We start from the raw sequence: 24,642 nt of genomic DNA on the forward strand, positions 1-24,642 counted from the left end.
ATTTTTATTTTCACGCCCGGTCGTTATAAACTTCTGTGAAGCACTGGGGGGTTCAAAGTGCTCACCACACATCTAGATAAGTTCATTAGGGGGTCTAGTTTCCAAAATGGGGTCACTTGTGGGGGGTTTCCACTGTTTAGGTACATCAGGGGCTCTCCAAACGCAACATGACACCCGCAGACCATTCCATCAAAGTCTGCATTCCAAAACGTCACTACTTCCCTTCCGAGCCCCGACGTGTGCCCATACAGTAGTTTTCTCCCACATATGAGGTATCAGCGTACTCAGGACAAATTGGACAACAACTTTTGGGGTCCAATTTCTCCTGTTACCCTTGGGAAAATAAAAAAATGGGGACTAAAAGATCATGTTTGTGGAAAAAATACGATTTTTTTATTTTCACGCCCGGACGTTATAAACTACTGTGAAGCACTGGGGGGTTCAAAGTGCTCACCACACATCTAGATAAGTTCATTAGGGGGTCTAGTTTCCAAAATGGGGTCACTTGTGGGTGGTTTCCACTGTTTAGGTACATCAGGGGCTCTCCAAACGCAACATGACACCCGCAGACCATTCCATCAAAGTCTGCATTCCAAAACGTCACTACTTCCCTTCCGAGCCCCGACGTGTGCCCATACAGTAGTTTTCTCCCACATATGAGGTATCAGCGTACTCAGGACAAATTGGACAACAACTTTTGGGGTCCAATTTCTCCTGTTACCCTTGGGAAAATAAAAAAATGGGGACTAAAAGATCATGTTTGTGGAAAAAATACGATTTTTTTATTTTCACGCCCGGACGTTATAAACTTCAGTGAAGCACTGGGGGGTTCAAAGTGCTCACCACACATCTAGATAAGTTCCTTGGGGGGTCTAGTTTCCAAAATGGTGTCATTTGTGGGGGTTTCTAATGTTTTGGTACATCAGGGGCTTTCCTAACGCGACATGGTGTCTGATCTCAATTCCAGCCAAAAACGTCAAATGGCGCTGCTTCCCTTCCGAGCTCTGCCATACGCCCAAATAGTGGTTTACCCCCACATGTGGGGTATCAGCGTACTCAGGATAAATTGCACAATATCTTTTAGGGTCCTGTTACTTTTGGAAAAATAAGAATTGAGGGTGAAAAGATCATTTTTGTGGAAAAAATATGATTTTTTAATTGTACTGCTGTACGTTATAAACTTCTGTGAAGCCCTTGGGGGTTCAAAGTTCTCACCACACATCTAGATAAGTTCCTTGGGGGGTCTAGATTCCAAAATGGTGTCATTTGTGGGGGGTTTCCACTGTTTTGGTACATCAGGGGTTTTCCAATCGCGACATGGTGTCCGATCTCAATTCTAGCCAAAAACGTCAAATGGCGCTGCTTCCCTTCCGAGCTCTGCTATGCGCCCAAATAGTCATTTACACCCACATATGGGGTATCAGCGTACTCAGGACAAATTGCACAATAACTTTTAGGGTCCTGTTACCCTTGGAAAAATAAAAATTGGGGGTGAAAAGATCATTTTTGTGGAAAAAATATGATTTTTTAATTGTACCGCTGTACGTTATAAACTTCTGTGAAGCCCTTGTGGGTTCAAAGTTCTCACCACATATCTAGATAAGTTCCTTGGGGGGTCTAGTTTCCAAAATGGGGTCACTTGGGGGGGTTTCCACTGTTTAGGTACATCAGGGGCTCGCCAAACGTGACATGGCGTCCGATCTGAATTCCAGCCAATTTTGCATTGAAAAAGTCAAACGGCGCTCCTTCCATTCTGAGCTCTGCCATGCGCCGAAACAGTGGTTCCCCCCCACATATCAGGTATCAGCGTACTCAGGACAAATTGCACAATAAGTCTTGCAGTCCAATTTCTCCTGTTACCCTTGGTAAAATAAAGAAAATTGAACCTGAAGTATTTTTTTTGTGAAAAAAAGTTAAATGTTCATTTTTTTTTTAATATTCAAAAAATTCCTGTGACGCACCTAAAGGGTTAATAAACTTCTTGAATGTGGTTTTAAGCACCTTAAGGGGTACAGTTTTTAGAATGATGTCACTTTTGGGTATTTTCTATCATATAGACCCCTCAAAGTGGCTTCAAATGTGAAGTGGTCCCTAAAAATAAAATGGTGTTGCAAAAATGAGAAATCGCTGGTCAATTTTTAACCCTTATAACTTCCTGACAAAAAAAAAATTTGGTTCCAAAACTGTGCTGATGTAAAGTAAACATGTGGGAAATGTTATGTATTAAGTTTTTTGTGTGCCGTATCGCTGTGATTTAAGGGCATAAAAATTCAAAGTTGGAAAATTGCGAAATTTTCAAAATTTTCGCCAAATTTTCGTTTTTTTCACAAATAAACGCAAGTTATTTGAATGCAATTTTACCACTAACATGAAGTACAATATGTCACGAGAAAACAATGTCAGAATCACCGGGATCCATGAAAGCGTTCCAGAGTTATGACCTCATAAAGGTACAGTGGTCAGAATTGTAAAAATTGGCCCGGTAGTTAACGTGCAAACCACCCTTGGTAGTGAAGGGGTTAAATTAGTTTCAGGCCTAAAAACCGTTATTTGTCAATTTTGCAAGCCTCTGAGAAAATATCGCCAGACGGATGTCAAACGGATGCTTAGATGCAAATAAAATCGGATCATCGCAGGAAATTCAGATGACAGGCGGATCACTGTTCATGAAACATTTGTTCAATGTTGGTCCGTAAAAATCGTACTGATTTTTTCATCGTTGTGTGTGACACCGGCCTAATAAAGAGGACCCTTGATGCTGCATTGTGTGGTGTGTTGGTTCAGTTTAAATCCCCCACCTTGTTAGCATGTGATGTAATACCTCATCCTCCCTGTGATACTGCATGGGACAGGAATTCGTGTAACGTCACTTCCGGTGTTGCGCACTCGATGTATTTGAAGCCGTGCCATGTCTTGGCCCTGATACTATATAAGACCGGGACTCACGTAACGTCAATTCCGGTATTGCGTACTTGATACATTTGAAGCCGCGCCATATCTTGGCACCGTACGTGACCCACGTAAGCTACAAAGATGCGTGGCCATTCTAATAATATGTTAATTTGTCCAGTGACTCTAAAACATCACTTCCGATATTCCACTTTAGATGCAGATGAGGTGGAAGTAGATAATGGTGCCATTAATAAATGCCATCGCTACCTGATCAATGTTGTGCGCGATTTATTCTATGTGTATCCACATCCCTTATATTAGGCCCCTTTATGAAGATTACAGGGTTTAACCATGAAAATCCCTATCAGGTTGGATAGGACCCTTCTAACCAAGGAACATTCTCTAATCCTGCTTAATACTAATAATCTAATACATGGAAAAAAAAATAAAGGTGGGTAGGAAAAATGTATATTTGTGAATAAATATGATGATAAAATATCAAATCTGATTAATCATATAATCAAATCATATCTGATAGAGTTCACAGAACGAGAACTCATATCATGGCAAAAATGGGGCGGGTGCAAAAAATCCTAACGGCCATATTGATCCAATCAGGCATCCACAGCAGAAAGCAACCATAGGACAATCTCTTTAAGTAGAAGAACATCTACCACTATAATAGGGGGTGATCCAAAACCAAATTGGGGAATAAAAAGGAGAACAATCTTGATTTATCCAGTAAACAGTCTGTGGATTGATCATGCTCAGAGCACGGATGATTCTGTTGGGGAGACCATACTAGAACTAGAATACAGGTTTGCCAATTAAACTTGTACATTAATTTGTCTCTCTTTATGGAAAAACAGTTATTAAGTAATTGAAATATCCTTTATAGCAAAAAATATATTTTACATCAATCAAAAGCATCTCTACCCAGTATTGCTTACTGCAGGACTCCTGAGGAGTCATGACAGGCCACCTCTGAAACTTCCTCAGTAGTCCTACTAGCCCCAAAGCCACAATATTCGCAGCAGCCCCCTCACACACAGTGGTCACAAATGGCAGCACTAACTGTTACGGGCTGGTGGAACGCATCAAATAATAAAGATGAAATAATATATAAGGTGCGTTCGCAGCCCAGGGTCCACCGTGAAGAGGTGACCAACTGCAGCTAAAACAATGGGGAGATGGCGTGTAGGAGAGAGCCGGACACCGGTGGGAAAACACTAACCTGGTGAGAACAGGCACGAACCTCGTTACTTCACGAGGCACGTGCCAGCTGGCGAACAACTACAACCTGTTAGCGTCACAGGTCAAGGTAGTGTGAATAACCGCTAGTACGGGTGCACTGTCCGCCCTGACGGACACCACTAACCAGCCTAACAACTGAGCTGGAAAGCGCTCCTAAGGTGCACGGCGTTACTTAGGCGGACGCTGCGGTAGATATGCAGAGGAAGAGGAAGACGATGAGGAACACTGCGGCGCTATGCAGTGTCAGAGCTGCTGTGCTGACTCTAATTCCTAATGCTAACACATGCGTAATATCCAAGGAGGGGGAATTATAATGCGTCAGTCACCAGGCTCATTCATCCATCATCACACATACACTAAGTACTATAGCCTCAGAGTCTATCATAGCGCATGGCGGGGCGGCCATGCGAACCTTTCATAGCTGTGCCCTTCCAGGACCTTCCTGATCCTCCTGATGGACCAATCAGAACTGGAGAAGGACCTGAGCATGTGACTGCCGATCCCCAGTTGGAGATCGTCTCATGAGCATGCCCAGTGGACCAAAGGAAGGACTTAGACTCCGTAGTCTTTTGCTGCTGGCCAGGCTGCATTGCCATAACTGGACCAGAGGTGGCAGCAGCAACCGAAACCACAATGCTGGTGTGGGCTGAACGCAGGCTCCACTGCGGCCGGAGAGGAATGGGAGACCGATGATGGCAAGGCTCGGGATTCCCGCTGTGCAGCGCCCAGGAACCCGATACCTAACATTACCCTCCCTTCTAGGGCCCCATCCTCGCTGTGCTCAAATGCCGCAATAAGGATCGGGGCGTGGATATTCTCCATTGGCTCCCAGGTCCGAGCCTCAGGACCATGACCCTTCCAGTCCACCAAATAATTTTTTGCCACGCACCACCCTGCATCCCACGATGGCATTGACCTTGAACTCATCCGAAGACAGGTCGGATGTCCCGGCAGATGACTCGGAAAACCGGGACAAGTGAGCAGGCGGAAGGAAGAGCCAGGCGATAGACCACAGGGTTGACCTGCTCCAGGACCTTGAAGGGACCAATGTATCGCGGCGCAAACTTGGTGGACTTGGCCCGCAGCCTGATATTTCGGGCAGAGAGCCACACCAAGTCACCAGGGGCAAAAGTTGGCCTGGGATGCTGATGCGTGTCGGCGGACGCCCTCATTCTCTCCTTAGATGCTTGGATGGCATCCTGAGTGCGATCCCAAATGTCGCGAGCCTTCACTGCCCAGTCTGCCACCCTGGAATCAGTGGAAGACACTGGCATCGGGATTGGGACACGTGGATGCTGGCAGTAATTAAGGAGGAACGGGGTCTGACCAGTGGAATAAGCCACTGCATTATTCATGGCAAATTCTGCCCACGGTAGTAAGGATGCCCAGTCATCATGCCTGGCCGAGACAAAATGTCGCAGGTATGTGACCAGAGTTTGGTTAGCTCTCTCAACCAAGCCGTTCGTCTCGGGGTGATAGGCGGAGGACAAATTTAGCTCAATGCTGAGCAGACTGCAGAGCTCCCTCCAAAACCGAGACGCAAATTGGGGACGCCGGTCAATAACTATCTTGTCCGGCATACCGTGCAGACGAAATAGTGCTTTATGAACAGCACGGCGAGACCACGGGCAGAAGGCAGCCGCGCGAGTGGCAGCAGATGCACCATTTTAGAAAAATGATCGGTGACCACCCAGATGATCACTGGATTTGGGCAGGCCGACCACAAAATCCATGCCGACCATCTCCCAGGGTCTGTCTGCCACCGGCAAGGGGTAAAGTAACCCAGCCGGCCTCTGCCTAGAGGACCTGTTCCGAGCACAGGAGACGCATGCCTGAATGTATTCTCTCGTGTCCCGAGCCATGTGCGTCCACTAATAAGTCCTTGCCAGGAGTTACATGGTACGCCTAGTTCCAAAGTGAGCACCCACCCTGGACGCGTGAGCCCACAAGAGAACCTCTGACTGCAGGCGGGGAGGAACAAAGGTCTTACCCGGCGGCAGTGACTCAAGAGCGACCGGGGCCACGGTCCTCAGGCTCTCAGAGGGGACGATTAGCCGAGGCTCAGCCTCCTCCTCCGCTGACACCACTGAGCGAGAGAGGGCATCAGCCCAGACGTTCTTCTCACCGGACAGATAGTGCAGGGTGAAGCGGAAGCGAGAGAAGAAAAGCGACCACCTGGCTTGACGAGAGTTCACTGAGAGGAATGGGAGACCAACGATGGCAAGGCTCGGGATTCCCACTGTGCAGTGCCCGGAACCCGACGCCTAACACTAACTTTGCCAATTGTCATAGTACCTGACCTATCCATTTTTGGTCACAGCTGTTCTTACAACACTTACAGCAGTTTCTCTCCCAATACCTTAATTATAAGAGCCTGATCCTTGCAAAGTAGTCACCGCAATCCACCCCTAACTTCTTCAGTAGACATAGTAGCTAATTCCTTACAATAAGTGCCTGAATCCATATTGGTCAAACAGCACTCATTCCATCTATCCGGTGTCAGAAACACCGCACAACACTCGCTCACAGAGCCAGTGCGCGTGTCCTGAGTACAGAAACAGTGCTAAAAGATACCTGTGGAGCAGGGCAGCAGAGGTGACAATGCGTGCTTCAAACTATCGGTGTCAGGATCCTGTCAGCACCGGAAAGTAAAGATGCACAGGACCTGAGGACGCAGAAGTTAGCAAGCTGGCACAGGACCTATGGTCATGTGACTGCAAGGGGGCGGGGCTTAGCGTCCTGCTTTCAGAGATGACAGGACACCATACAACAACTCAGTCAGGCAAAACGGAGGTCACACACAGTACGGGCAAACGAGGCACAGGAGGGACAAACAGACGGGTGGTCAGCCAAAGCCAAAGGTCATACACAAGAGGGCGACGTGGTACCAAGGGGACGAGCAGAGAGAAGTCGGGTCACAAGCAGAGAGTCATAGACGAGAGGTAGCGCAGTACAAGAGGGACAGGCAGAACTCGTAACAGGGACAGAACCGGATCAAAACCACACAAGCAAGCAAGATATCAGGCACAAGGCACACGTACGCACAAGGTCAACTAACTCAGCCGAGGGAAGGAGTATAACTGACACCGGACCTAGGTCCAGTGAGCATTAAATTGCCGCCCTCTGCCAGAGAGGCGGAACAATTAACCCCCAGTCTGATCAGGACGGGTCAAAGCGAAACCCCGTCCTGGATCATGACATCCGGGGCTGCTTTTAAGAGTTGACCCTTACTTACCCTGGACATTTCTAGACCTAGGCCAAGGAAAGGGTAATCTGCTTTTGGTTCGTTTTCCTGTGTATCTTGTTGCTATATACTGGAATCTTTGGTACATGTTGTTATTTATTTATTGTAGTATTTGATTTTAGTATCTTGTTGGATTCTTTTTTATATGTCTGTGATTCTATATACTATGATAATAAATATCTTACCATTTTTTGGTGCACGTGATCATTTCGTAAGGGTTATTACAGTGATTTTTTATGTGTATAATGGCTACTGCGATTATGCTTCATGTGTCTGTACTGTTTGTATAAGATCTAATCCTGGTTTAAAATATGACTCATCTGATATATTGACTAACTTGGGAATATCTAATAAAGCTTTCATATTGTTTTTTTATGATAATGCCCAAATCTCTTATAGCTTTTTAAGAATACTATACTGATTATTTTTTCAGGCATTTATTTTAGCTCCCTCAAAGTGTGGTTTTCTTTGTTTGTATGCTATAATAATGCCACGTTTGTAGCTGATAAAGTCAGGATTTTATAATTAGTGTTAGACATCTGCTCCTAATACAGGAAAGAAAATCCAAGCGGCTGAGCAGACCGAGAAGCATAAGATTCTCCTGGTAAGAAGATTTTCTTACACATCAGTACTAAGCGAAAAACTTTTCCTAGTGTTATTTCAAGCCTCAAGAAGAATTTTTCACTTACTAACTAGCACTTCGAAATAGCAAAGTACACGTTTCCTGTGAATGAAGCGAATAACTTACAGCTTCTCAGAGTCGTGCAAGACGTTTCCTCCTGGATTATTAATTACAGCCCACAGTAGCTGAATGTGCAATGCCATCTGCTGGCAGGAATGTGTAGTGTACGAGAATCAGACGTGCCAAGCACATGTACATGTTCCTGAGCCATGTGATTTTTAAAATGTTAACCGAAGCTCTATTGATTGTATTTTATTAACAGATCATTGAATCCGGCCGATGTCGTATCTTCTTACAGCAATGCTGTGTCGGTAAAGCATCATGAAGGGTTTTTTCCTTCACGCCTCAAAGTCTGCAATAATGGAGTATTCTTGGTTGACAAGAAAGGATGAGGAAAGAGTCAAATCAGTTCAACTCTAGGTCTGTTCCCATAACTAAAAGGATTTGTCTCAAAAACAACATTTATCACCCATCCCCAGTAGAGAAGATAAAGTATGATCACTGGGGATACAACTGCTGAGCCCCACTCGAATTCCGAGAATTGGGAGCCCAAAGTCCCCTGTGTGTGAATGAAACAATGGGAGACTTCAGGACTCCTTTTCTCCTGATCATTAGAGGTTGCAGAAGTTGAACCCCTAGCGATCATACATTTGTCAACTATCCTAAGGATAAGAGGCATGTACAGTTTATGGGGCAACCTCATAACATAATTTCCTCCTTCAGCTTGTTGCTCTATACACTTATAATGAGTGTGCCATATTGGATTTATAATAATAAAACAAGCATAGAGGGATTAATCTAGCTACAGAACATTGCAAAACTTGGATGGTCAAATAAGGACATTAAAGGGCATTTCGTAAAGTCATGGCATATCGCTGAGTATCTCGTATCCCCATCAATCCTAAGACTTGAGGGGGTCATAGTGTTATTTACATTCCCTTGGCAGTTTTTCCTGCACAGCCCCCTATTTCCCAGATCTGTAGGGGAACTGTAGTACAATTAAGTGAAATGGGTTGGCTGCAGTTCACTGTACAATCACTGGCCAGTAGTTCTAAGTAAGCACTGTTGCACCTTAAGGAGCATGCAAGGTGTTTAAGTCTCCTCATACTGGCATGCCAGACCTGGATTGACACTCTCCACAGGGAGAATCCTTACCCCTTAGATCCCATTCTTAGTCTCTCACCTAGCAAAATCAGATCTCATACTTTGCACTGGTGAGGGGCAATTCCCCGAAACACCGTGTCTGCAAATTGGGATTTTGGTTTGGCTTTTATCCCAAGTCATATTGCAAGGCTTGTTAAGGGTCGATATTGACTTGTAGTATTGCTACTTCCAACAGGTGACACTTTAACAACAAAGCTAGATAGTACTTACCCACCCTCCAGCGCTGGCTCCCTACCTCCGCTCTGGTATCTGTGTTTTGACAAATCACTGAGGTCAGCGGAGTTGCCAATGTAGACAGTAAGAGCCTTCTACATTGTTTGAAGTCTACTTTTGTGAAAGTGGAAAACCCTGTTGCAATTAATAAAATCAAAGGAATATTTCATACATACAGAAAGGTAAGAACAGAATCCAGATAAACATTATTAGTTACCTGATCAGCATTAGCAAGTTTCAGATGAGCTGCTGCCTCTTCTTTAGTTAAGAGAATACAGTTCCATGGAGACCACTCGTAATATTTGTTCCATCTCACCATGGCTAGTTCATATAGATCATCACAGGCACTTAATGCAGAATTAGAGCCCCAGATATTCTCAACAAGATACTGAATGTCTTCTTGCTGCAATGAAAACACCAAGTTTTGCTGTATGGCTAGAAGATCAATGATATACTTATAACACGAAGGTTATGATTATAAGGCCCAGCAAGAGTCAAAACATGGTATATTCCCAGGTAACACAGCAGGTCATTGTAGATAAGTACATTCTAGATGATGTCTAGTCTCTTTATAAACTGTTTGCAGTTTTTTATTGGGTTATATGTAATTCTTGAGTGCTGCAAATAATGTGACATCCCATCAATCCTTATGCAATGTCGGGTTGAAGAACCAGTTCAGCCAGAAAACTGACACTGTCCAGCATTGTTCTCGCTAGAGTTTATTAGTGTCAGCTCACAGTGTATTTGTATTAAGATGGCTACAATGGAATCTAAAGAGAAGATACTGGAAAATTCAATGTCAATGATAGAGCAAAAGCTTTGTTTCTGAGCTCATACTTCTATTAATAATAAAGCATGGACCAAGCTTAGGTAGACGAAAAGTAAGGCTCAGTAAACTTTCTGTCTGAGTAAAACATAATAAATTGAAAAAAATGCTGATAAGAGAGGCTGACGGGCTCTTGTCTAATTTACATAGCTCCCCTGCTACCTGCACTCCGCACTTGATTTGATGTCAAATTTCACCATGGAATAAAATTGCGCATCAAGAAGGATCTGGGAGAGTTCTCCAATTTTTTTCAATTTATTATGTTTTACCTTGATAATAATAAATAATAAATAATCTTTATTTTTATATAGCGCTAACATATTCCGCAGCGCTTTACAATTTGCACACATTTTTCATCACTGTCCCCGATGGGGCTCACAATCTGAATTCCCTATCAGTATGTCTTTGGAGTGTGGGAGGAAACCGGAGTACCCGGAGGAAACCCACGCAATTGATGATACCAATGTGAGTGCACCACCCTACAGAGATCCTAAGGAGGCGCACTGACGTGTGAACCAGTGAACATTGTTAGATTCAAGCAACTGGTGCGTAATTCCCTTTTTTCAAATACTTTTTGTCTGAGTTTTAAGTTTGGCATGTAAATAGGAAAAAACTGCTGTTATAAATGTCAAACGTATTCGTATCTCTACGACAGTAGAGATGAGAGAATTTCCTGAAATTTGTTTGGTCAGATTTGCTAAGTTCAGTTGAAAGAGCTCCAATTATCATGAAAAGGGGTTCATTATGCTATAGGGTATCTCCAGACCTAAAAGAATAATAAACAAAGGAAAGATAAGGGGTTAAAAAGAGAAAAATACATTGTAATCATCAGTCCTGGGCCCTTACTTGCTCTTGGTAGCCCCTTGGTCTGCTGTACTGGTCCTTGTCGGTCATTTTCAGGTCTGCGCGACTGGTCTCACTAGGTCATGTGTGGGGCAGGGGTTGACGCAAATCTCTGATATGCCCCATTACCCCATCACCGACTGAGAGCACCAAAGGAATTGAAGATCAGCATGGAGTACCCAATAGCTATGGTGGCATAAGGGCAGGTAAGAATAATTAAATTTTAGCAGTTTAAAACCTTCTTGGCCTTCAAAAGGAGACAGCAAAATTCTGGATTTATGCAAATCGAATCCTAAAACTTTTGGGAAAATTCGTAACTAATTCAATTTGTTATGGATCGAATCACTCATCTCTATCAGCATGCCATTTTTTCAACTGTACTGGAAAGTAGAGCAGAATTAGCTTTCCATAAAGAGATTTCCATCCATTTGTTGGCAAATGCTCAGACGTAATGTAAATACAGCCTAACATGCCAAAGGATGACAAAAATGCGCGATTTATATTTGTTACACAATATTTCTCAACAAGTCCGCATGTACCTCAATCTGTTCTCTTTACATCTATGTCGATGGATGACATGTTAGATAAGTCAGTCATGCAATCCTTTTCAGAATAACACAGATGTATACAGCGCCTTAGCTAATTGTATCCCAGTGTTTACACTTTAAAAATGAAATGTGTAACATTCCCGATTACACTTGTCTTAATATTTGAAAACAACACCATGTAACAGACATTAAAAGAAGTAAAAATATATGCAGGTGGTGATGGCTGAGAAAAGATGTCCTCCGAAGTGCAAACAGATATACTATTAAAGGGAATCTGTCACCTCATTTTTGGCCTATGAGATGCGGCCACAGCCATCAGGGGCTTATCTACAGCATTCTGTAATGCTGTAGATAAGCCCCCGATGTAACCTGAAAGATAAGAAAAACAGTTAGATTATACTCACCCGGGGGTCTGGTCCAATGGGTGTCGCGGTCCGGTCCGGCGCCTCCCATCTTCTAGCGATGATGTCCTCCTTCTTACTTCTGCCGTGGCTACTGCACAGGCGTAATTTATCTGCACTGTTGAGGGGAGAGTAAAGTACTGCAGTGCGCAGTTGACGGGAAAAGTCAGAAAGGTCTGGCGCCTGTGCACTGCAGTACTTTACTCTGCCCTCAACAGGGCAGATAAAGCACGCCTGCGCAGGAGCCACAGCAGAAGTAAGAAGGAGTACATCATCGCTAGAAGATGGAAGGCACCGGACCGGACCGTGACACCCATCGGACCGGACCGCCCCCCGGTGAGTATAATCTAACTCGTTTTTCTTATCTTTCAGATTACATCAGAGGCTTATCTACAGCATTACAGAATGCTGTAGATAAGCCCCTGATGGCAGTGGCCACATCTTATAGGCCAAAAATGAGGTGACAGATTCCCTTTAAGAGCAAAATCCTAAAAAAATGTTTCAATGAAAGACCAGATGGGGGTCGCCTGACCTGAACTCAACAGCCTCATAGACACATATGGGGTATGAGTCTATTAGCTTCAGAAAAGGAAACTCACGGCCAGTCCAGGCATGGCGGTCCACACTCGGAAACCCGTTTTAATGACTGTGAAAGACACAATCCAATCCTATTTCATTCTGACAGTTACCTGAAGTAAGAATGCAATTTTGGCATCATCGTCATAATCTGCCTCTGATTTTTTCAGCTGCTTCAGTAATGATTTGTATTTTGTAAACTCTTCTCTCTGCCGTGCTTCGTTATCTAATTTTGAGCATTTTCGGCACCGTCCGATAGTGCGCGCATTAGCAGACAGAGAAAACTCAGTGGAGGGGAGATAGCTTTTGCAACTTGGACAGAAGTATATATTTTTACGAAAGACTGCAGAGTCCTGAGGAACCTAAAAAAATAGAAAGGTGTCGTTATTCTGTGCATAGTAGTCTACACAACACCTTTCAGTGGGTGTTTGCATTTCGTAAGTTAAAAAACAAAGGAGAATTAATTTAAGTGAGGTGCACAAGCATCCATGTCCCACAATCTGAAATCCACACCAGCTATATGTGTCAAAATATATTCCTGTTCCACCCCGTCAGAAAACTGATGCAAAAGCCTAATAAGTGTATCTGTACACTGTAATTTTTGTAGGTGGTCAAAAACGATGAGTTTTCCAGTGGAAACCATTTCAGGAAACTCTCCTTTCGGGAGTTTGTTGAAGAGATTTTCAATTCCACGAAGCTGCTTTGAAGAGTTTTTGAAAAGTTTTAGAAGAGCTTTAGCAGCTATTTGCTTGGACAATGCCCAGTTTGGAGTGGATTCGGCAGACGCTTCAAAAACCTAAAAAGAAAAACTAGTGTGCACATGTCCTGTTTCTGGTCTATAACATCAACAGCATTTTTTATTTACTCGTATTCGTAAATGTAGAAGTGTCATGTATAAAACGTTCTTCTCAACATTATTTTTTGGTAAAATGTCACAGATTCATCTCAGTTGTTTTGACATAAGAATAAAGAGGTCTACAGTGAGGGATTTGTCACGCATTTCTGAAAATTGTGAGAACATGACAATTGTGTAGAATCTTTTATACATGCAACAGAACAACATATGTGTCTACGCTTTTGATAGGTGTGTCCAAACAACAAAGAATTCAATCTACTCTTATACATGTAGCACATGGGTATGTGCCACTTATAAAGACTAAATTATGACATTTCCCAGCTCGCACATTTTTATCCACTATGCCCATGCTTTTTAACTATGGAAAGCACCTTTAAAATAAATTCAAAATTCTGTTGGTTTACTGCTACGCTGAAAAGTGCATTGTGAGAGCTCAGATGACGGTCCCACACTTATGTCCGATGGTGAAGTGGAGCTAAACTATTGTGCTCAAGGGCTCTCAGCAGAATTTTTAAAGTTTATTATGTATATGTATGAGAACATAACACGACATAATTGGCGAAGTCTTGTTAAAAGCGGCATTATAATGTAAATTCACTATTATTGCCCTGCGATTATGATTCTAAAAATTTATTAGAAGACTGCTATTTACAACTATTCCTAGTATCAGTGTGGTTTCACCAAAGATGGACTTCCACTTTTAATAAATTCTGTCAAAAATGCAGATATTTTTAAATGACGGCATTCATCAGATCCTGTAGAAAAAGCTACCGTAAGTGGATTCTATTGCACCCACTGCCCTCAAAATGCCAAGGTTGTGGGAGCAAAAAGAACTAGATTTGCATGCTATTCAGTGGTGAAACAATGAAACAAGCTGTACACTAGGTCATATAAAAAGGATATTCTACAGCACATTGATCACTGACAATACAGTAGGAAGTACTGTGCCATGGGTTTTAATCAATCTGCATTATATTGAACTCTGATTAAAATATGCTTGGAAATGTATGCTAATATCCATTTAATAGTTAAATACATTGCCTGACATCTGAATTCATTCTTTTATAGGCATGGATGGCCGTAATATAATAATTGCACCCTTCAAGTGTCGCCTGATAACTATCAAATAGAGAGACATTGAATTGTGGAGTCGTCACACACCTTTAGAGCTGCCTGCACTGGATCTGGGGTGGGTACGTAATGGTGATTATTCCTCAGTTTATTATTTTCAAATTGTTCAAACCTAGAAAAAAATGTATTCATGTGTCGGACAACCCCTTTGATATACAGAAAAAATCAAATTTACCTTGAGCAACCTGGCAACTTCAGGGTTAAAAGTGGGAGTCTTTATATACTGAAGGAAAAGTGTAGATATTCTCTTCCGAAGTCCCTCAAGATTGCAGTTTTGCACCCCCCGCATTAAGAGATCAGCTTCTCTGTCAATCAGTTCTACAATCTCCTGGGTTAATTTGCAGTCATGTTCCTGAAAACAAAAGCACTATTAAAAAAGAAAATGGTCTATGACAAAATTTTTAGCTACTAACTACAACTAAAGGGCATGTCACACTAAGCGATATCGCTAGCAATATCGCTATAACTTGTGACGTTATAGCGATATTGCTAGCGATATCGCTGTGTGTGATACTTACCTACGACCGGCTCCCCCGCTGGTTATCGCTGATCGCGCGAGAACGTCCTGGACCGTTTCTCGTCGTCAGCTTCCTGCGGCGCTTCCTGCTGTGACGACGAGCGACGAATGGAGCCAGGCGGGAGGACGTCAGGATCGCCTGCTGTGACAGGTAAGTAGCGATCCCCGTCTCCAGCGATGTCGCTGGTGAGATCTGCCTGTGTGGCAGCTCACTAGCGACCACTTAGCGATGTACCAGCGATCCTGACCGCGTCATATCGCTGGTCGGGATCGCTGGTACATCGCTAAGTGTGACAGTACCTTAAGTCTTTCCATGAGCAATTACAGTGGGGAAAAAAAAAAGTATTTAGTCAGCCACTAATTGTGCAAGTTCTCCTACTTAAAAAAGATGACAGAGGCCTGTAATTGACATCATAGGTAGACCACAACTATGAGAGTCAAAATGAGAAAACAAATCCAGAAAATCACCTTGTCTGATTTGGCAAGATTTGTTTTTCAAATTATGGTGGAAAATAAGTATTTGGTCATTAACAGAAGTTCATCTCAATATTTTGTTCTATATCCTTTTTTGACAATGACAGAGGTCAAACGTTTCCTGTAAGTCTTCACAAGGTTGGCACATACTGTTGGTGCTATGTTGGCCCATTCCTCCATGCAGATCTCCTCTAGAGCAGTGATGTTTTGGGCCTGTCGCTGGGCAACACAGACTTTAAAATCCCTCCAAAGGTTTTCTATGGGGTTGAGATCTGGAGACTGGCTTGGCCACTCCAGCACCTTCATATGCTTATTGCGAAGCCACTCCTTCGTTGCCCTGTCAGTGTGCTTTGGATCATTATCATGCTGAAAGACCCATCCACGTTTCATCTTCAATGCCCTTGCTGATGGAAGGAGGTTTGCACTCAAAATCTCACGATACATGGCCCTATTCATTCTTTCATGTACACGGATCAGTCGTCCTGGCCCCTTTGCAGAGAAACAGCCTCACAGCATGATGTTGCCATCCCATGCTTCACAGTAGGTATAGTGTTCTTTGTATGCAACTGAGCATGCTGTCTCCTCCAAACACGACGCGGTTTCTTTCTACCAAACAGTTCTACTTTGGTTTTATCAGACCATATGACATTCTCCCAATACTCTTCTGGATAATTCAAATGCTCTCTAGCAAACTTCAGACGGGCCCGGACATGTACTGGCTTAAGCAGGGGGACACGTCTGTCACTGCAGGATCTGAGTCCCTGGTGGCGTAGTGTGTTACTGATGGTAGCCTTTGTTACGGTGGTCCCAGCTGTATGCTGGTCATTCACTAGGTCCCCCCGTGTGGTTCTGGGATTTTTGCTCACCGTTCTTGTGATCATTTTGACCCCACTGGGTGACATTTTTGCGTTTTCTTATTATTGCTCCCACAGTTGATTTCATCACACCAATCTGCTTGCCTATTGCATATTCAGTCTTCCCAGCCTGGTGCAGGGCTACAATTTTGTTTCTGGTGTCCTTCGACAGCTTTTTGGTCTTCACCATAGTGGAATTTGGAGTGTGACTGTTTGAGGTTGTGGACAGGTGTCTTTTATACTGATAACAAGTTCATATAGGTGTCATTACTACAGGTAATGAGTGGAGGACAGAGGAGCCTATTAAAGAAGAAGTTACAGGTCTGTGAAAGCCAGAAATCTTGCATGTTTTTAGGTGACCAAATACTTATTTTCCACCATAATTTGAAAAATAAATCTTGCCAAATCAGACAAGGTGATTTTCTGGATTTGATCTCATTTTGACTATCATAGTTGTGGTCTACCTATGATGTCAATTACAGGCCTCTCTCAACTTTTTAAGTGGGAGAACTTGCAAAATTAGTGGCTGAATAACTACTTTTTTTTCCGCACTGTACATTATACTAGTTGAAATGGATACCAGAACCCTAGGAATAAAAAATAAAATAGGATAAGAAACAAGATCTTTACTGCATTTACGGTACTCATATCACTAAATGGTTACTCTCATGTTGGGTGTTGACCAACACACTGCTCTCTGGTCACTTAATTGTTACTGGGGGGCAAGCAGCACTACTCCTTGAGTGGCCGTTCTGGTTAAGAAGCTTTGTCCAATTGCTGAACTTTTCCTGATACTGCAACATATTAAGTCTATCAGCGCTTGTTCTGAAGTCTACACTTTTACTACTATATTTGTATACAAAGATAATTGAGCCTTTGAAAAAGCACATGTCTCAGGAAACTGAAAACAGTAGATAGGGGAACAGCTCTGGAAAATTGTACAGCTGGGGGGGGTGATTTTCCAAAGCCCGACGGAGAGTCACGGTTTTGCAATGACTACCGCAGGCTGAACAAGGTCTCCTAGACTGAGCATATCCGATGCTCTAGGTGGACAAACTCATTGAGAGACTTGGAACCGCGAGGTACATTACAACCCTCGACCTGACTATTCTCGAATCCTGATGGGTGTTTCAAATACACCAGAATGCCCTTCGGACTGCAAGGGGCCCCAGCAACCTTCCAGAGGGCTATGGATCGGATCCTAGCTCCGCATATGAAGTATGCCGCGGCCTACCTAGATAACATCGTGGTTTTCAGCCCTGACTGGGGTAGTCAACTACCAAAGGTACATGCAATCCTGGATGCGTAAACCCCAAAAAATGTGCCATAGGGAAGGAAGAGGCCAAGTACTTAGGCTATGTCTTTGGGAGAGGCAAAATCAAGCCACAAATAAATAAGATTGAGGCAATTCAGAAGTGGCTTTCCAAGTAGCAAGTGAGGGCACTTCGTGGAATTGTGGGTTATTACCGGTGGTTTTTCTCAAGTTTCGCCATAATTGCTGCGCCGTTGATGGATCTCCTTAAATGCACAAGATCGACGATGATTAAATGGTCTGCTGAGACAGAGATGGCTTTCCAGGAGCTGAAGCAGGTTCTGTGTAAACATCCGGTTCTGGTCATACCAGACTTAAGCAAAAAATTCATGGTCCAGAAGTGTCAGAAGTCGGCTTGGGAGCCGTGCTGTCTCAGGAAGTAAATTGGGAAGAGCACCCCATCCTGTGTCTGTGCCGGAAACGCTCTTCATGTTAGACAAACTATGCCATCATCGAGAAGGAGTGCTTAGCCATAAAATGGGTCATAGATACCCTGAAAGGTCGTAGCTTTAAGCTGGTATGAGACCATACCCCTCTGAGATGGTTGAGGGAAAGAAAGGGTAAAGGGTAAGAAAACTCGAGTGATTAGGTGGTTCTTAGACCTCCAAGATTTCAATTTCCACGCCAAGCATAGGCCTGGAAAGTTGCACAGGAACGCAGATACCCTGTCCAGACACCCCTGCTTAGCGAGAGAAGGTGCCAAAACCCCTGGCTTTGGGCAGAGGGGGGAGGAATATGTGACAAAGTTACTGGTAAAGTGCTGAAGGGGAGATATGTTTCACTACACTTAATGGTGTCAGTGATATAAATCCCAGAGTTTTTCCTCCAGCACACTAAGTGCTGGAGGAGTTAAGCTAATTTGTTATAATGGGCTGGCTTTTATGTGGACATCCATAGAACGGGTGGGAGGATGTCCACCTTATCTCCACTCCAGGGTGTGGTCTGGAGCTTAAATGGCTGGACTCCAGAGGTAGGGATGGAGTAGGGATCTCCAGTGGTTTGTGTCCTGAGGATGAAAGACTGAACCTGTGCTGCTCCAGAGCGGGCAGCTCCCCGCAAATGTATGGACTGTGTTACAGCATTTTGTTTTTTTGTTGTTTTCCTTTTTGGCCTGAAGGGCTTTCTTCAAATACCTTGCGCTTCCAAATGTGCTTGTGAGCGACGCTACTGCTGTCCGCTCATCCCCATCAAGTGACTCCGGCTGCAGCTGCCTCTGGTGTCCGGTGATGTCACATCAATTTCCAGAATTGGAAGCTGACTCGGCTTCACCGAGGCAGGACCCGGTCTCCCTGAGTGATTGGGATGTGGGCAGAGCTTCACTGCACATCACAGCCCAGCACCGTGCGGGCTTACTGTGCTCTGTTAATGAAAGCAGTGGAGAGAGTCCGCACGATGCTGGGCTGTGACATGTGGAGAAGCCGGGTCAGCTTCCAATTCCGAAAATTGACATGACATCACCGGACATCAGAGGCAGCTGCAGCCGGAGGTCACGGTGATGGGGATGAGCGAACAGCAATAGCGACGCTCACAGCCATATTTGGAAATGAAGATATTTGAATAAAGCCTAACTTCCAAGGTTTAAATCAATCTGCTCACTACATATTAAAAATTTCACCTCAATGGTGCTTTGCTGGGCTATCTATACAAGCCTCCATTATCATAGGATTTTACTGTGATCTAAGTTTATGGTTGTGCATCCAATACATGGACCTTCACATATGGCCTTCAGAAATGGGTGGGAAGTTTTGTTATTTCAATTGGTATAAAATATAAATAAAACAGCTATCTATCTTACCTTGATGGTCTGCTTTAGTGTCAAAAGTACATCAAGCCTCTCATCCTGAGTGAAGTATTTGCTGTTGATACTGTTGTAGATGTCACGTAGTTCCCTGGCCCGAATAGTGAATTGGGTGTCCATTTCAGTTGTTTTTCCATCAAATGCTTTCCATCGTTTCGGTTCAGAGCACTTAACATGAAACATAAAAATCACAAATCATCTCAGAGGAATAGCTGTCAGACATGTAATATCTGCAATTCATCAGCAACCAGAGTGAAATTTATAGTATAACAGATGTATGGTATAATGAAAAAGCTGCAGCTAAATAGAGTGCCACTAATACGTGATGCACAGAGACCTTCATTACAGCTGAAATTACTGAATAATGGCACGTATACTCCGCAACAAAAAATAATCACTCATACTATCAATTTCAAAAGTTACAATTAAACAGTGTTTCGTCCAGCTGAAACAAAATGTAAACACACTAAATACAAGCAATGAAGTTCAAGATTCAAGGGGGATTAAAAAACAAAGTGAAAATTAAAAAAATGTTTTTACAATTCTTAAAAAAAATAGAGTAAAAAAATCATGTCTGCTAGAATTTGACAAAAATTGTGAAAAAATTGCAGGCACACATGAAATCACTCGAGGGAGTAACTGGAGTACATTTACATATAAATTTAGCGACTTTTTAGTCATAAATTGATGAATCAGCCGCATTATCTGGAAAACAAAAATCCAGCTTACATTGGTGAACACAAAAAACAGGATAAGGGCAGAGACACACTAGTGATTAAAAAATAGGTCCAATTTTAATGCAGGAGAGTCGGACGAGTGTAATGTAAGTGTCATGCGAGTGTCATGCATTTTTTATGCCAGTACAATCCGATTTTTCACACCTAGCATCCGATTTACATCAGAATGCAGTGCGAACGCTATCAGAGTGCAATGCTATTTTAGCATGAGATTTTACATAGAGAAATGTTCTAAGTCATTTACATATCATTTTAACACGAAAGATTCTGCAAAACACACATATATATATATATATATATATATATATATATATTTATTATAGAGATAGATAGAGTAAAAGCTGACAAATGATCTGCCGGGTACAGTATAGGGAAGGTTATAATAGAATATATATAGATACACATAGATTAGGTATATATATATATATATATATATATATATATATACACACAGCATATATATATATATATATCACAGGGGTGGGTGCCTTGTGATGGAAGCTGGAACATGTGTTGATCAGCAGAGGAACTGCTGAAGGTTTGCCGCAGTGTAATAGGGAGAGTTTCCAGGTGGCTGGTGAGATGGGTGGGACCAGTCACCTACAAACCCACCCAGGGGCATGTGTCTGAACGCCCAATGTAAAGCCTGTATGTGTGTGGCTGTGTGTGGAATAGGACCTGTAGTGAGATCATGACCATGTGATCCATACCTCACCTGTGGGTGTGGTTATGGACCATATAATGTGCCTGAGGTCTGGTCACATGGGGATAGAGTATGTACCTGAGTGGTTCAGGGGGAAAGGTCCTGGAGGCAGTGTTGGGAGATTTTGCTAGAAGGATCGGATCCCTGGAGCACGTGCTGCGACCTTGGACCTGGTGAGGCGGGAGTGTTGGGCGGTCTCAGGAGGAGACGGACGTCCTCAATAGCACCCACTGAGGCCCTGGACCTGGTGGCCGGTGTGTTGGGAGACCTGGGGAGTAGGGTCGAATCCCTGAATAGCACTCGGTGAGGCCTGTGTGTTTGCTGAGTCAGTGACGGCACTGCATTGGGGGAGCTACTGTCCGTCTGTGGATCTGGACTGTCAGGTGGCCTGGTGAGCAAGACGTTATCCGGCACGGTGATCCCAGTTCGGCAGCTTCCCTGGGAAAGAGAGGACTGACAAAGAGTCGGCATCTGGAGCCAGAGCTCCTGCGAGGTAACCCCAGACATGGGGATATAACTGTTGGTGCCTGTGAAATTCTATGGACATTAATGAAGTGCACGGCGTGCGGTCACCCACGGTAACTGGACAAAGAGGTCCAGCGTGTTTAGTGACAGCGTATCCAAGCCATGTACTATGCAATGTTATGGACTAAGTGTGAGCCTGTGAAGTATAACATGGCTTGCGGTGCGGTTTATGATGGCACAATAAACTGCATTGGACTGTTTTAAGTGAAAGTGTTTCTGTGTGCATCAATATCGCAGCCAAGTGAGTGTCCCCAACACTAACAATAAGCGCTACCTTACAATATATATAAATATATATTGTATGGTATATAATACTGTAAGGTAGATATAATGTAGATATAATATATCTAGGTTGGGCCTCTTTCTTTTTTGTTTAGGGCCCATATGCTGGATAAGTAGTTGTATGCTGTTTTTTTATATTTTCACAGAGGTGACACATGATTAGTATTTTAATTGACGGATTAAAGGTTATATTTTATTTTTCCACCTATTTCCAACTTATTTTGGGTGAAATTCATGTCAGTTTCCAACAGAAATTGTCTTATGCTTTATTGAGAATTCCCTTATTGTTAAAAGAGGTATGGCAGGTTTTTTATCTGTAGGTCTTAATAATGATAATTGGCTTTCAGAGGCCAAGGAGGTTTTCTCTGAGAATACATTCACACAAAAGAAATAGCTGCCTACATTTAATGTGGCTTTTAAAGAACTTCAGCAAGTGTACAGGGACCAGATTACTTCCTGGTGGGAAGTCCAAAGCTTGGAAAACTACCTCAAGGCCAAAATTGTCCCACTTGGTTTGACAATTAATTTAACAGTGGGTAATAGACATAAAAACCCAGCTTTTATACATAAATGGGAACGGGAGGCTACAGAGAGTTCCCTACGTTTCATGCAGCTTCTATTAGATGAGGAGAAGGTGACCCTTAACTTATTGAATGAAAAATTGAAAGAGCACATTGAAATTACTAAAAAATTCTCTACTGAAACTGACTTTGCAGTCAAGGAAACTAAACTTCAGACACATATTGCGCGATTTCAGTTTCATCTCAAAGAGAGAAAGCATAAACAATATTTGCGTGACGTGCAAGACTTCAAAGATAATAAGGCATATCTAGTATTAGCTGCACGCACTGGGGCCATTGAAAGAGAGATGAAACTCTCATCTACTGATACCGACTTCTCAGAATCAGAGAGTAGGAATCGTCCTAATAGAGGAAGGAATAGAGGTCGGGGTAGAGGTCGGGGCTCACGGGGACCACCGGACAGGTCCGATAACACCCCTAGTGATCATTTTTTAGACCAGGTTTATGCCCTCAGGAACAGACCCCCGCAAACCAAGAAGTAATCAAACCTACAACTAATGAGCCGTCTTCTGCTCAGAGTATTCAAATAATCAATCTGTCAGAAAGAGTTATTGATTGTTTTGAGAGATCCATGCTGAGTAGGGGTCTCTCTTTCGTCCCGAATACAGATTTTGATCTCTTTAGGACAATTAAGGATCTTAATCTGTTTTTGAGAAAAGTTAGGTGGAAGAAATTTTTTCGAAAACAAGAATCTAAGACTAGCCTGGAACTGGGCATACCGGAAGATATGTTGCCTGATGTTAGACTATTGGATTCAATTGCGGAAGTTGATCCTAACACTTTAGGCCTTGGTCCTTTTACAGAATTAAAATGTAAAAGCACTAGGATGCCCCCACTGACAGGTGATTTATCGGCAGTTGATGTTTTCTGTAATTTAGTGACTCAGGACCTAATTGAACTTTCACAATCTCAACTTCATTGCAATTTCAATTGTTCTAGGCACGAAATAGAGGCCATTAAGCGGCTGGAACGGGATGACAACATTGTAATTAAACCCTCGGATAAGGGTGGCAATGTTGTCATCCTGGGAGTCGATCATTACCAACAGTTATGTGACTCAATCCTTGCTGATGGAGACACCTATGAGATTTTGTCAACTAACCCCATGAAGGTGTATCATGAGGAATTACGACAAATATTATTAGAGGCGCTATCAGATAAGATTATCAGCAAGACTGAGTTTGATTTTATTTTTCCTAGTCATCCAGTCATGGCTACATTCTATTGCCTACCAAAGGTACACAAAGGGCTTAGCCCACTTAAAGGCAGGCCAATTGTCTCAGGGATAGGCAGCCTTTGTCAGAATGCTGGTATCTATTTGGATCGGATTTTGTCTCCTTTTGTCTCTTCTCTTCAATCTTTTGTCAAAGATACACCTGATCTTCTACGCCAGCTGGAGGGACTTACTATTGATCCTCAGTCATATTTGGCAAGCATAGATGTTGAGGCTTTGTACTCATCTATACCTCATGTCCATGGTCTGGAGGCGGTTAAATACTTTCTCAATATGAGAGGCTACCAGTACCGTGAACATAATCATTTTGTATTTAAGCTCCTCCGCTTTTGTCTGACACACAATTTTTTTACTTTTAACTGCAAATTCTACCACCAGCTGGGGGGACCGCTATGGGGAGTCCCTGTGCGCCGGCTTACGCTAATCTCCTCCTCGGCTGGTGGGAGGAGACGGTGGTGTTTGGGGTGACCAATTGGATGGTTCGTCTATGTGCCGTGTCCCTGAGATATGGACACGGTACATAGATGATATATTCATTGTCTGGAAAGGCTCAGTTAAAGAATTTTGCGATTTTGTGAACAGTCTTAAACGCAATGACATAGGCCTCTTTTTTACATCAGTAATTGAGACCTTGAGGCTGCCCTTTCTTCATATTCTTATTGAGAAAAATGAAAAAGGAGATTTGGTTACCTCTACTTATAGGAAACCAACAGCGACCAACTCCTTATTACATTGGGGCAGCCACCATCCACAACATTTGAAAAGAGCTATCCCCAAGGGACAGTACCTCAGAATTCGAAGAAACTGTTCCGATAACATGACTTTTGAAACCCAAGCCAGAGACCTGAGGGATAGATTTCTGGATAGGGGTTATCCTCGGAATATACTAAAAGAGGCGTACCAAAAGGCTAAAGGGTGTGAGCGAGTTGAGCTGTTGAACTCTAATGATAACAAAAAGGTGTTGAAAATGAGACTTTGAGGTTTATTACGACTTT

At 43.1% G+C, this 24,642-nt stretch overlaps 1 protein-coding gene across 1 annotated transcript in view; it reads right to left on the reverse strand.

The window, feature by feature from the left end:
* Positions 1–24,642, reverse strand: part of IQUB (IQ motif and ubiquitin domain containing) — a 103,694-nt gene that overhangs the window by 13,776 nt on the left and 65,276 nt on the right. Inside the window, exons 10-13 of the mRNA XM_073573405.1 lie at positions 19,583–19,753; positions 14,806–14,982; positions 12,757–13,005; positions 9,667–9,852 (exon numbers count right to left, since the gene is read on the reverse strand). Of these exons, the coding sequence (XP_073429506.1) occupies positions 9,667–9,852; positions 12,757–13,005; positions 14,806–14,982; positions 19,583–19,753 (783 nt within the window). The remainder of the gene's footprint in view (positions 1–9,666; positions 9,853–12,756; positions 13,006–14,805; positions 14,983–19,582; positions 19,754–24,642) is intronic.

Source organism: Dendrobates tinctorius, unplaced genomic scaffold (assembly GCF_039654945.1).
Source record: "Dendrobates tinctorius isolate UK_male_01 unplaced genomic scaffold, ASM3965494v1 ptg000035l, whole genome shotgun sequence".
Classification (NCBI taxonomy): domain Eukaryota; kingdom Metazoa; phylum Chordata; class Amphibia; order Anura; family Dendrobatidae; genus Dendrobates; species Dendrobates tinctorius.